This window comes from Molothrus ater, chromosome 26 (assembly GCF_012460135.2).
Source record: "Molothrus ater isolate BHLD 08-10-18 breed brown headed cowbird chromosome 26, BPBGC_Mater_1.1, whole genome shotgun sequence".
Taxonomy (NCBI): Eukaryota; Metazoa; Chordata; class Aves; order Passeriformes; family Icteridae; genus Molothrus; species Molothrus ater.
In genome coordinates this window covers 685,823-699,265 of record NC_050503.2, presented here as the reverse complement: position 1 = coordinate 699,265, position 13,443 = coordinate 685,823, and the positions used below count along the sequence as shown (strand labels likewise).

General features: G+C 53.6%; 1 protein-coding gene and 2 long non-coding RNA genes across 3 annotated transcripts; 1 reads left to right on the top strand and 2 right to left on the bottom strand.

The window, feature by feature from the left end:
• Nucleotides 1-942: 942 nt before the first annotated feature.
• LOC118696843 (uncharacterized) lies at nucleotides 943-2,788 on the bottom strand. Its single transcript, XR_004981691.1, has 4 exons — nucleotides 2,692-2,788; nucleotides 2,237-2,270; nucleotides 1,636-1,670; nucleotides 943-1,180 (listed from the first exon to the last, which is right to left on the bottom strand). It is a non-coding gene; the product is annotated as an uncharacterized LOC118696843 (long non-coding RNA).
• A 116-nt stretch (nucleotides 2,789-2,904) lies between these two features.
• On the bottom strand, nucleotides 2,905-3,674 carry LOC118696885 (uncharacterized). Its single transcript, XR_004981693.1, has 3 exons — nucleotides 3,620-3,674; nucleotides 3,242-3,335; nucleotides 2,905-2,987 (listed from the first exon to the last, which is right to left on the bottom strand). It is a non-coding gene; the product is annotated as an uncharacterized LOC118696885 (long non-coding RNA).
• A 6,629-nt stretch (nucleotides 3,675-10,303) lies between these two features.
• On the top strand, nucleotides 10,304-12,516 carry POLE4 (DNA polymerase epsilon 4, accessory subunit). Its single transcript, XM_036399612.2, has 4 exons — nucleotides 10,304-10,532; nucleotides 11,338-11,422; nucleotides 11,717-11,758; nucleotides 12,091-12,516. The coding sequence occupies exons 1-4, from the start codon at nucleotides 10,317-10,319 to the stop codon at nucleotides 12,102-12,104; spliced, it is 357 nt and encodes a 118-aa protein (XP_036255505.1). The 5' UTR covers nucleotides 10,304-10,316; the 3' UTR covers nucleotides 12,105-12,516.
• The last annotated feature ends 927 nt before the right edge of the window (nucleotides 12,517-13,443 follow it).

Here is a 13,443-nt window from a genome sequence, read left to right as displayed (position 1 = left end):
GGTCACCCTCAGCTGCCCAGATGCTGCCCCTGGGAGCAGCTCCCAGCCCCACTCATGGCCACGGCCCCGCAGCACCAATGGACCCTGCTCTGTGCCTGGAGCTGAGTGTGCTGCTGCTTAATCCCCAGAACCAAAAGCTTCAGGGATATTTGGGAGCCTTTCCCATAATGGAAAGTGACGTCTTCAACGGGTTAATCTGGGCTTGGCATCCCGCCGTGAGGTGCTGAACCCTCCCAGTTTAACCCTCCAGCCCCTGGGATGGGGGCCAGTGACTGAGAGCAGGGACTCAGCCCCAGAACTTCTCACTGTTCCTGATCCAAAAGGATCCACCAAAAGGTGCATCCTGCCACCAGATCTGGGTCCTGCACTAGATTTGTGCTCCCCACTGGCTGTGAGTGCACCCCAATCCTGCCCCCATCTGTGAGGGCTTCATGAGGGCAGGGTCAGCAAAGGGAAACTTTGTCAGTAAATGAGAGAACATCCCATGGCATCTGCAGACATAGCCCAAGGCACCAACAGGTGATGCTGAACATTCCCACACAAATATCTGCCCTGACAGATCCAACTTCCTGTCAGCTCTCCAGGGAAGCTGCCCCATGGCCGTGAGATGCTGCTGGAGCACCTGTTCCATAATTCATCATATTTTAGAGTATTTCTGTGTCCAGTTTGCCTCTGGTTCAGGCCATGAGTGCCACTGCGGCCAGAGTGTGGTGCAGAACAAAAGGGCAGGTGGGTCTCAGGCTGAAGATGCTCTGGGAATGGGAAAATAATAAAACCTTTATGGGCCTGATTTTACCCCTCTCTCCCCACCTCATCCCCCCCCCCCCCCCCCAAAAAAGGGCCATAAAACCCTCAACCAGCCATAAAACCCTCTTGAACCGGCCATAAAACCCTCTTCAACCATGGCTGTATTTTACACAGGCAAAACAGAGCTACAGTGATGGTGTGACTTGGGGATCAGGGGCCCCCTGCCCCATGGGACAGGATCTGTGCAGCCCCACGTGCTGAGCAGCCATGCTACTGTTCTGTTCTGGCAGGGACACGGTGGTTTTGCAGTCAGTCTCAGAGGAAGCAGAGCTCCTTCCCAAAAGGAGCCTGGTGTCTGGTGCTGTTCATGTTTCAGCCCTTGGGGTCTCTGTGGTGCTGTCTTGTGCTTTGGCCTCAGCGTGGTTGGCTCAGCCTGCCAGGATTAAGCAAAGTGTGTGCTTGTGAGCAGAGCTGAAATACAGTTGTCTCTATTCAGCTCCATCTTCAGAGCCAACTGCCAGCCAGGGATGGAGTTTGCATGTCAGGAGAGAGCAACTGCTTGGGAAAGGGAAGTCTGAATTGTCTGGGGGATCAGGGACACCTCAAAGGACATTGAAGGAGCCATGGGGCTGGCAGCAAGTGGAGGGAGCAAGCTGAGAACAGGGTGCAGAGAAGTCCAAATAATTGGGAACAGAGGAACATGAAAACTTTTAGGGAACTGTGAGTAAGTAAAGGATACCTCAGGGAGAGGAAGAGGAATTACACAGAGGGAAGAGAGAGAGGGAAGGCAGCAAAACAGCAAAGGGTCAGGAGGAGGGGAATCCTGGTGCTTGGTGTGGTGGTAACTGTGGCCAGTGAAGGGGTATGGCAGCAGTTCTGTGCACCTACCATAAATCTCAACGTCATCATAGATGTCAGTATCCCTGCAAGGACAAAGACAGGGTGCTGTGGGCAGTGTGGTGTCCCATGTTCCACCATCTCCCAACCCCGAGGCAAGGGTCAGCTCCTGCTGCCTGGTCTGTCTCAGCTCCTCCTGACCTGTCTGTGGACTCTGGTGTCCACCTGCAGCCCTGTTTCCCCCTCCCAGTGCTGTGCTCTCCCTGCATGGCTGGGACCATCTGCAGTGGGGTTAAGATGACTCTGGCCCCTCTCAGGATGGTGGCTTCATCCCAGGCTGCCAGGAGCTGCAGACCCAGCTCTGCAGAGAGGCTCCTGTCCCAGCAGCAGCCTCTGAGCAGTGTCTGGGCAGGTCCCACACAAGGGACCACAGCCTGGGGAGTGCTTCCAGTGTCCCAGTGACAGAATCTCTCCTCACACCAGAAGTGGCAGATTCCACCCCAGGGGAAACTGCTGGCTGTTAGGCTTATGGTCACAGCCTGAGCTGGGTAGCTTTGAGTTGTCAGCCAGGGCTAGTTTGGTACTGGCCACTCATGGAGCAGCTGTTGTAGCTGATGGAGTGGAGATGAAGGGGCTGGGAAAGGATACTCACAGAGGCAGCATCACGGCCCGGGGCACGTAGCCATCTGCAACAGAGTGGAGAAAAACATGTCAGGTTGTGCTGGGAACCAGGGCATGAGCAGGAATCACCCCAGCACCTGCCCCTGCCCGGGGTTTAGCAACACCTCACATTCCCAGAAAGAGCAGGGACAAGGAGGAATCCAGCTCTGGGCAGCCCAGCTGGAGCCTCAGCAGGAACCTGCTCGGGGCAGAGTCAGGAAGGAGCCTGCCAGGCTGAATGGCAGCTGGCAGGGAAGAGCCTGAACCCTTCCCCTCTGCCTGAGTGATCTCCAGCCCATTCCACCTGGAGGCTTCAAGGACAGCAAAAGCTTTTAGCAGAGGGAAAGGACAAGCCCAGCTCACAGCAGAAATGCTGCTGCTGAGTGGAAGGAAGAGCAGGACATTTGTGCAGAGAAAAGTGGGAACCTTCTCAGGATAGCAGGGTACCTGTCAGATCTGTCTAACAGGTGGAGGAGATCTGTCAGAAGGTCTGTCAGGGGATGTTTGCACGAAGAAGCTTCTTCCCAAAACTGTGCTGTGCTCCCTGCTGTGGGCGAGCCCCATCCCCCTCCAGACTTACACCTCCTCTGGCTGTTCCGACAGAGGATTTGCTCCTGATTTGTGAACTGAATGACATCAAGGATTTCTCCCGGTCTCAGTGGCAGGTTCTTCGCTCCGCCCCTCCTCTCTGTCGCTGCAGGGTCGACCATCATCTGAGTCAGGACTTTGATGCTGCCTTCGAACTGAAACACAAACAGCAGCAGGTCTGACCGCTCTCCCTCCTTGAAAAAGAACAGATTCCTCTCTGGCCAAAGAGTCTGTGGGACTGGTCTGATCTGGGGAAATGGGGCAGGTGTGACCTGGGGGAACAAGCCAGGGTGTGATCTGGGTATCACTGGTCCCTGAGGAGCACAGCTCCTTTCTGCCATTGCACTGCACCCTTCCCAGAAGGGGAGAAGAAGCTCAAAGGGAAAAGTGATCATTCACTGCTGCTCACCTTGAATTTCTTCTGAAACCCCCTGTCCATCTTCTCTTCCTTCTTGCATGCCTTGAGTGTCATGGTCTTCATCTTCTGGGAGACCTGGGATTCTCTGCAGCCATTGAAAGCCATGGGAAAGTTCAGATTACCCCACCCCATGCTCTGCTCCCTCCCATCCCCCTCTCCCTGCTGGCTGCTCCGCATTGCATTTCCCTGCACCGGCCCTGGGGCTGTGGAGGCTCTCAGGCCAAGGTGTACAGCCTGCAGCTTGTGCTCTTCACCACAGACCTTCCTATTGCAAGCCCAGCAGAGACCATTAAAGCAGCAGCTTTGTCAGAGCAGCAAGGAGCCCTGGCCATTTTCGGACCCTTAGAAAGAGTAAAAAAGCCCCATTACCTCTGTGTAGCTGCCAGCAAGGTAACTCTGTTAGAGGCTCGGCCAGCATTTCCACCTGTAAAACCAAACCCGGGGAGAGGTGCTGCCATGAGGCTGCTGTGAGGTGAAAACACTTGCCAAAGCAGGATACAAAGAGCAGCAGGTCTCCTCCTGGGACCAAATCCTGAGTTTGCCCCCAAGTGTGGGGGGATCAGGGCTTCCTGTGCCCATTTCCAAGAGGAAGGCACTGCCCTGCTGTGTGGGGGAGCAGCAGGCTTAGAACAGACCCTGCTGCTGCCCACGGCTCACTGGGGCCTCGCAGCTCTCAGAGCTGCAGGTCTCACCCCAAACAGCATCCAAGCCCCTGCTGTACTCACCTCCTCTGGGGCAGGGACACACAGACAGCTGGGACACAGAAGGCAGCAGAAGGCCTGGGCTTCTCCTGGCCAGCTCAACAGGTTCAACATCATCGTATATCTCATCTTCATCCCTGCGGGGAGGCAGAGCACGGTTAGGAGGTGCTGCTGCAGTGGGGGCTGAGGGCAGAATTGGGGCTGCCAGGAGGAGGGTGGGCTGGCCATGGACTGGCCCTGGCTCTGGGCTAGAGCTGGAGAGCAGCTCCCGTGCCCAGTGCCAGCAGCTCCTCACACAGCTGATGTGGACAGGCAGCAGGGTGCAATGGCCACAGTGAGGTAACACAGCCCCAAGGGATGGCCATACTTCACACTGTGGGAGCTGCTTCCACACCCTGGGCTCCAGCAGCAGGCAGGAAAACCCAAACATCTTCTTGCTGTCACATCTTGTGCCCTTCCCAGTGGCTTGGCACAGCCTGGAACAGCAGTGCTGCCTCAGTCCTTACCCCGTGCCACTCGGAGCATCCTGCAGTGGGAACCGTGCAGGCACTGATGCAGCACAGCCTGGTTGCAGGTGACCTGTGACAAACAACAGAGCAGGAGGGAGCAGGGAAGGATTATTTCATATTTTCTCCTCAGCTCTATCAGCCACCCTGAGGTCAGAGCCACTCTGGGCTGGATTTAGTGCAGGAGGAGGTGGGGAGATAAAACTGACTACACATCTTGATAGAGCAAGGAGTTTTTTACTCCATAGCTCATCCAGGGATTTTCTTCCAGCACACCAGTGCACAGCTCATCAGATTCATCACTGAGGAAGGACCCTGATTATGTATTTTCCTGTTTGCATATTTCTAATGTTACTTTCTTCCTGGACAAATGATAGAAGGAGAGGGGAAGAGGCCAAAACAGGTATCATGAATATGGAAAACCCCTAAATTTCAGATATGTACCAGAGTCAGGGCAAGTCCTGGATATGTCCACATGCTCAGGAGCACCATCAGTCAGAACATACTGCTGCCCCTTTTAGGATTGCCAGCATGACCACACCCCTGCTAACAAGCCCTTATTTGTGTCACAAGCCCTGTCTCCAGCCTGGTCGACCAGCCCAACCAAAAATGGGCACAAAGACTTGAGTACAACATCAAATCTCTGCTGGTTTACAGTACCAAGTAATACACAATCAGATACTTGGCCCTAAAAATAAACAAAAATGATCAAATCAAGGCAAGTTGTGGTTCTAGATGTTGCAGCTTGCCACAGGACCCATGAGACAAATAAATACTTGTAGCCAGTCATGTGAGAATCTCCCAGCACAACAGCATGGCCAGCCCTGATAACACCTTATAATTAAAACATAGAGCAGCTCAATTTTTCAGTTCTCTTAAGGAAAGGAAGGGAAGTCTACTCTCATGGTTAGAGAAACTGAGCAAGAAATGGTATTTGAAACAGCTTTCATCACCTGTGGTGTGGATTAGCAGAAGAGCAACTGTGAGAAACCACCACAGCAGCCTGGCTCTGGAAGGCCACTGTGGAGCGTGCTGGGGCAGTGTCTGACTGGCACCTCCCCTGCTGCTCCTGCCCATCACCCCAGGCCTGCCCTTGGGCACCTCTGGGAAGAGTCTGGCCCCATTTTCTCCCCCTTAGGTAGCTGTGGGCAGTGACATCTCCCCTTCTTCCCTCTCCTCCCAGCTGAACAAGTCTGGGTCTCAGCCCTTCTCTCTCCATGTGCTCCAGTCCCCAGCCATCTTGGGCTCACTCCAATTTGGCAATATCTCTCATGTTACATACTCCAACTTCCTACAAAGACTCCAGAGATGGAAACTTGTGCCCAGCCAGGGACAGGGCACTTTGTTTCTTCACCTGCCCTCCTTCTCTCTCATTCTCATCCTCATGTTATTGCCTATAAAGGCCCCCTTGGTAATAAAACCCCCACCTCTCCATAAGCCCTCCCAGTATTTCCATCCCCCAAGAGCTGCAGGCTGTAACTGGGGAGATTTTCCTTCCTGAATGAGCAGTGCCCTTTCCTGAGGGGCTTTTCTGTGCCTGGCCATACCCAGCTGAGCACTCCTTGGTGGTTCTGTGGCAGGACAGATGGATGTCCCAGGACGTGCAGCTGCTCTGAACTTTGCCAAATCCACATCAGGAGGGCGCCGGGGCTTGCCTGGCTTCACTCCCAGTGCCCCAACATGTGGCAAAGGCTTCCTCCGGGGCAGAGCTGGGTGCTCCATCCTCTGGGGGCTTCCCACAGCGAGCAGGGGCGCTGCAGCAGCTGCACCTTTGGCAAGAACCACTGGAGCCCTCTTGTCTTTGCCAGGTGGCCGTGTCTGCTGGGCTGGCTTCCTATGGGGAGGATCAGAGCTGGCTTCCACCCTCTTGTTCCACACATCTCCTCCCGGCTTTGCAGGCACTGGGTGGAAGTTGGCACCTGGAGCCGTCCCCTTCTTCCGACACACCGTTGGCGCTGGGGTCTCGCAGGCAGAATGAGGTGAATGCTGTCCCAGACTCTGACCTGTACTGTCAGGTGGAGAGGCCCTGCTGCAGTCCCTCCTGCTCCAGGGGGCCTCCTGAGGAGGATGACCCTTGGAGGCCATGGCAGAGGTCTGTCCTGGCTCTGGTCCATGAGAGGCTGCAGGGTGACTCTCGGGCCAGCCACCCACCTTGGGAGGTTCTTTCCTGTTCTGTTGGAACTTTGCCCGAAGGTGCCTCACTACGGCATCTCTCCCCTCCAGAGGCATCTGCAACCATTAAGAAAAACAGTTCCAGTTGAAACACCATGGAGGAAAATGAGTCAAAATTCCCCCTGGGGAATGTGGTACTCCTTCAACATGGTCTCACACTAAGTCTTCTCCACAAAACAAGGTCTTTGCTGAAAAAGGTCTTGAATATATCTGAGTAAACAACATGGGGCTGCATCAAACTGGGACCAGGTAACCCCACAAGGGCATCCAGGAGACCTTTCATGGACTCTTTTGGTCTGAGCCACCCTCTGTCCACAACCAAGGACCATCAAATCAGAGGGACTGTGTGGCATTCACATTCTCTGAACAGAGAGAGAGAGATCATTCTCTCTTGCAGGTTTTCTCCTGGAGAAGCACAGAGAGAAGAAGAGCAAACAATTCTTATTTCTACTTGCTGCTCCTGTTGTTTTTACACATGTGGAATGTACTAGGAAGATTGTTTACCTGAAGGATTTGTCACTTGATTCTGCTGAGGATTGTTATGTTTCCTTGGCCAATCACTCAAAGCTGTGTCCTGTCTACAGACAGTCATGGGTTTTTCTTTAATATTCTTTATAGTATATTATCTTTATTCTAGTATAGTATAATGTAATATAGTATAGTTTTAATAAAGCAATTATTCAGCATTCTGAATCAATGGAGTCAGGTGCCAATCATTCCTCACCTCAGGGGTGCCCTACAATACTACAAGTGGTGATCTCCGATGTTGGCTGAAGAACCAGGACTGGGATGGATTCGCAGCCGAGGCTGAACACGAGAAGGTTTGCTGCACACTCACGGGAGTGTGTCTGGTGGTCCTCTGGTGAGTCACGAGATGGGAAACACCCCTCAAACCTTGGCTTAGACCCCGCGGGACCCTGCACAACCCACTTGTAAGCTGACACTGGCTCCACCGAGAAGGTACTGTTAACCCTTCCCCTCCCAATGATAACAATTCCACAGGACTGGATGGTAGTAGCAAAGCTCCTCAGGGCAGAATCTGAGATCCAGAGATTCCCAGGGATCAGATGGCAGCAACCTGCCTTGCCCTGGTCCTGTTTTCCGGGATGAGTTGGTGGGGGAGACTGCACAGGACCATTGGATCACTCCCTGGAGGAAAAGCAGGGATGGCACTGCTGGGACTCACCCACCAAAGGCTGCGTGCAGACAGAACAAGGCCAAGAGGCAGCAGACTGCCCTACTTCTCTGCCATGTGTCTTTCCTGTGTGGTTCACACTGTGCACACACAACCAGCACACATCTGCTCCAGCACAGAGCTGTCTTTAGCTTCCTCAGTGACCAAAATTCACCTTTCTCTAGAGCCTCCAGAGAAATGCTGCCAGGAGGAGGCTGTGAACGGCTCCTGCAAAAAGACTGCCAGGTTGGAGGTATGGCACAAAGCTACGGGATGGGGCTACATTTTTCCTGATCTTCTCAGATGGACGTTGTGAGAGGGGAGGGATCACCTTACCCTCTCCATCTTTCTCCCATGCCCCTGTCCCCACACCACAGTGTCCCTTTGCACTGGAGCTGGCTGCCTCGCTGGAGCTGTACGCTTTGATTTGGGAGTTTTTATCCTTCTGGGATTTCAGTTTGGGTTTGTGATTGCATAATTTTTATTTTCAGGGAAAAAATTAAAAAAAGGGAAAGGCTTGATTTGGAGAGAAGCTGATGCAATATTTTTAGACATAACTGATCAACTGTATATACACAGACTTACAAAAGTGCAAATTCCCCAGGCAAACACCCCAGTTTTCCTGGTAAATCCTCAAATGCAGCACTTGGTATAAGCAGTGCTGAAGCAGCATGAATATGTCATTTCCTGTATACCAGCACTGGGGCTTTCACTCAAATTAGTGAAAAATCAATGTTTTCCAGATTCCCAAACATGCTGTTGGGATTTTTGACACCTGAATGATTTGGTGGTTTGTAATGATCATTTTTGGGCCTGTTCCATGAGCTGGGACTTGTTCAAAGCCTTGGATGTACAGCACTGCCATCACTGTGATCAGTTCCAGGTTTTCCAATCCATTTTGTGCTCGTGGGGGCACTCCTGGACTTGGTGGGAGTGTGGCCTCCTCCTTTCACAGATGTTTATATTCAGCCTAAGTTCACCCAGCAAACCTTCCTCTGAGCCCAGAAACTGCTCAGAGACCTTTGAAGCTCCATCCCGCTCAGACGTACAGAAGGACTTTGCCTTTCAGGAGGAGTGAGGTTGTTGGCCAGATCCATCCCCAAAACCCTTCCAACCAGGACGTATGGCTCCCAGTGTGCCATCCCCATCTCCATTCTAGCCCAGGTCTGGTTGTTACTCACCATCTTCCATCAGTGGATGCTTTCCTGTGTGCTCACCTCCTTGCTGAAGACCACCTGAAGCATTTTGGACAAGCCTCTCTGAGGTGCCCTCCCTTGAAACCAGCAGCTCTTTCCTAACAGCTGGTGAGGAGCTGTGTGCAATGCCAGGAAGTTGCTTTTGCTTGATGAGACCGCACAAGGAGGAGGAGAAAGAGGAGGAGGAGCAGCTCTTGGTACACTGCTAGTTTGGCTCTGCTGCTGTTTGACACTTTCATCCCACCAAGTCCTGCTGGCCATAAGACGAGAGCCCCAGTTTTGGGAAGTGACTGCGGGATGTGAGGAGATGGGAGCAGGAGGGTGGGCAATGTCCTTGTCCGGTGGTGGCTCAGGATTCCTCTGCAGGTCAGGTCTCAAAGCTGCACAGGACTTGCGGGGCAGGGAGCTGCAGAGGGCGCACAGCTGAGCACAGAAAAGCTGGGTGAGGGCCTTGGCTTCCTGGAATTAGGCTCTTCATGGGGGACATGAGCTCGGCTGAAAAGCCTAATTCCTCTGGGAAGCAAGGGGAAGCTGTGCACTGCAGGGTGCTGTATTGGGCCATCACAGGGTTGAACTGTCCTGGTGTCACCGTTTACTGCCTCTGAGGCAGGAATGGTCTGACACCCTGGCAGGGGTGCTTCGGCCTGCTGGTTGGTGCTGGTGTCCCTGCTCCAGATCTGTGCGTCCCTGCAGCCCTTTGGGACAGTGTCCCACCGGCAGTGCCCGAGGCGGCTCCTGCCTGCAGATGGTTTAAGGATAAAACACAGTTTGAGGACATGGGGAAGGCTGGGGCAGGCACCTGTTGGCCAAGGGAGGGCCCTGGGGGTCCTGTGGAGGGTGGTGGGTGCCCTGGGGAGCATTGAAGGGCTTGATCTCACCAGCTGGAGATGGGATGGAGAGGGGGTGCTGGGAGGCCCCACAGGGCACCCACGGGGAGCTGACTCTGGGGCACAGCACGGACAGACAGCAGTGAGGGCCACCCCCACCTGCCCCACTGCTCCTGCCGCTGTCACGGGGAGGGCACGTCCCTGTCCGTGCTGGGCCACGGGGACGGCAGCGAGGCACCGAGGGCCCTCAGTGGGGAGGGCCGGGATGGGGCTGTGCGGGCTGTGTTATGGGACATGGTGAAGGGGAGGATGAGGGGCCGTGTGTGGGGCTGGGATGAAGGGGAAGATGAGCCGCTGTTTGGCGCCGGCCCGAAGCGGAGGAGGAGGGGCCGCGCTCGGGGCCGCCAGCGCTGCGGGGCCCGGCCGAGGCTGCAGCGAGGCCCCGCCGAGCCCGGCCCGCGGCCCCGCGCAGGCGCAGCGCTCGGGCGGGATGGCAGCGGCGGCGGCCGTGCCGGGGCCAGGGCCGGGGCCGGGGCCCGCGGAGCCGGCGGCGGCCGGGGAGGAGGCGGCGGCCGCGGGGCAGCAGGGCCCGGGTCCGGCCCGCCTGGCCCGGCTGCCTCTGGCGCGGGTGAAGGCGCTGGTGAAGGCGGACCCGGACGTGACCCTGGCCAGCCAGGAGGCCGTGTTCGTGCTGGCGCGGGCCACGGTGAGGGGCGGCCCCGCGGGTCCTGGGCCCGGGTCGCTGCGGGGATGCTGCTCGGTCTTGCCCAGGAGGTTTTTCCTTCTCTCAGGGACCCGCGGGGCGGCTGCGGCCGGCCCGAGCTGGGAAAGGGTCTGGAGCTCCAGGAGCAGCTGAGGGGGCTGGAAAGGGGCTCAGCCTGGAGAAAAGGAGGCTCAGGGGGGCCCCTTGTGGCTCTGCTCAACTCCCTGACAGGAGGAGGCAGCCGGGGTCGGTCGCTTCCCCCAAGCAGGAAGGCACAGGACAAGAGGAAATGGCCTCAGGCTGCGCCAGGGGAGGTTTAGGATATTGGGAAAATTCCTTCATGGAGAGAGTTGTCAAGCTCTGGCACAGGCTCCCCGGGGCCGTCACCGTCCCTGGAACTGTTCAAAAAATGTAGCACTTGGGGACATGGGATGGGGGTGAACGTGGAGGTGGTGCCGGGCTGATGGTTGGACACAATGATCTTAGAGGTATTTCTCCACCTGAAGGATTCCATGATTCATCTCCAGAGCACAGGACACCTTTCCCCCTTCAGAAGGTGCCCTGGGAGCCCCTGGTGTGGAGTGGGTCTCCCAGAGAATGTGGGAGCTTCCCAGCTTTCTCACTCACTGCTTGTCCTGTGCATCGCTGTCCAGCCATTTCCTTTGGTATTTTCAGACCTGTTTACTAGGAATGGTAATGTTAGGATGAAGGTTCTGATCTAATCCTGAAGCCTTGTAGGACCTTTCTTTCTCCTCAGGATATTCTCTTTCTCCTCTCCTGTATGAACCTGTCCTGTTTTGCCTTCCAGGAGCTGTTTGTTGAAACCATAGCCAAAGATGCTTATGTGTATGCCCAGCAAGGAAAAAGGAAAACGCTGCAAAGAAAAGACCTGGGTATGGGAGCATATTCTGTGCTGTTCTTAGCAAAGGGTTGCTCCAATGGGGGATTTGTCCACCTGTCTGGAGGTGCTGAAGTAATTATGGATTTATTCTTTCTTTCCCTGAAGATGGGGGAGAAAAACTTCTACCAAAGACTACACTAATAATTTCAAATACCATCTCCAAAACAAATAAATCTCTTTGAAATTGGTCACTGTGCTCTTATGTAATTTCAAATGCTGCAGTTTGAAACAGATGCAAATATGGAGTTGGTTTATGTATTTTGATTGTTCTCAATTTGCTTTTCAGATAATGCCATTGAAGCTATTGATGAATTTGCTTTTTTGGAAGGTGAGTTTCTACTTGATTTCAGTATTTTGTGTAATAATCTACTTAGGGGAGAAAGAACTGAATAATTTGCGAAGCTCTCTGTTTCCACATCCTCAGAAATTCCTAGTGTGGCTTGTAGAGCCCCTCTGAGCACTGGAATGGCTCAGCTGGACCCTGAGGCATGTGTAGTAGTTGGGTGGTTTTATTTTTGCTGGATTTGGTTTTACTCATGTGTGATTTGCTTAAACTTTAAAGTTACTGCATTTTCTTTTGCCAGTTTGTAAACAAGATTTATTTGTTCACAGAACTGCACTTCTAATTCTTGAGACTTTAATGTGTTTTTTCATTTTCAGGTACTTTGGACTGAGCTGGACAGAAACAGAGCTCTCTGGAGAGACTGCAGAGGTGGTGTGAGATGGAAAACAGGATGCTGAGAGTTCAAAAATAACTCCTAGAATTGAGACATGGCAACCATGATATTTTTTATAAAGTTGAAGTTGTTGTAAGTTCTTTATTTAAAATGGATATTTTTTCATAACTATTTTGTATGTCCCTTCCCATGTGGCTGCCGTGCAGCTCTCTGCTCTGGCCAGGTTACACAGCAGTTACTCCCAGTAGCAGTCCCAGCCTCTCTGGATACTCTGCAGCACCATGGAGCTGTGAACAGAGAGTGGCTGGGCTCAGGTGCCCAGGCACAAGGATTTTTTTTATTTAAATGTGGATTTTGTTAATATGTTTGTCTCTTAACACAATTAAATTGTTGATGTTGTTGCTGTTGAGCAGCTCTGCTGATTCCTTCTCTGGGCTGGGGTTCCTGTAGCCTGGTGGGAAATGGTTTAGTTTTGATAGGATGCCTTCTCTAGCATTTTGGTTTTGCTAATTTTTTTCTCAAGGCATCCATTCCAGAGAAACCCAGCTGTCCTCCAGGAGCTGGGGATGAGCAGGGGAGCTCGGCTTGGCCCGAGGGCTGTGCAGCTTCTCTAAGTGTCTGTGACTGTTGCACTTGTAAGTAATTGTAGGAAAAAAACCCAACCCAACTCCCCAAACCTCATTTTGAACGCCAGGGGAGTGTCCATGCTGCCATCACTGTTCTCTTGTGTGCTCTCACTCCTGAATCTGGCAAAACGTTTTCCCTGGGCCCTGGATCTGTTCCCTGCCCTGTGCCTGGAGGAGTTGGTGCAGAGACCCTGAGTTCTTGGTGAGGAGCTGAGTCCATCCTTGTTCAGGAGCGCTGCTGCCACCAGCCCTGTCTGAGAGGCCCTGGCAGCACATGGGCAGCAGCCCTGCCAGGACTCTGGTCACTGGAGCTTTCCCACTTTAACTGGAGCTTTCCTGCCTGGAGTTAACAGCAGAACTGTGTGGCTGTGGGGGACATGCTGCCATCGCTGCTGGGACATGTCCTGCTGTGTTCCCAACGTTGCCCAAGTGCCAGCTCTGACTCTGCTTGGTGTGGGTTGTCCCCAGATAAAACCATTGAATGGGATGAAGGAGGATGAAGGATGCATGTTCTTTCCAATGAGGGTATTTGAGAGTGGCTCCCAGTCACCACAAACTTAAATTAGTTTGGAAGTGGTGATAAGAACAAGGACCCCTCAAGGGAGCTTCCCCAGGCTGTCAGCAAATCCAGTGGCTCTCAAGAAACACTTAGAAGTTTGCTAAGAGCCTGATCCAGGCTGGGAGCACAATCCTGATCATGTGGGAGAGAT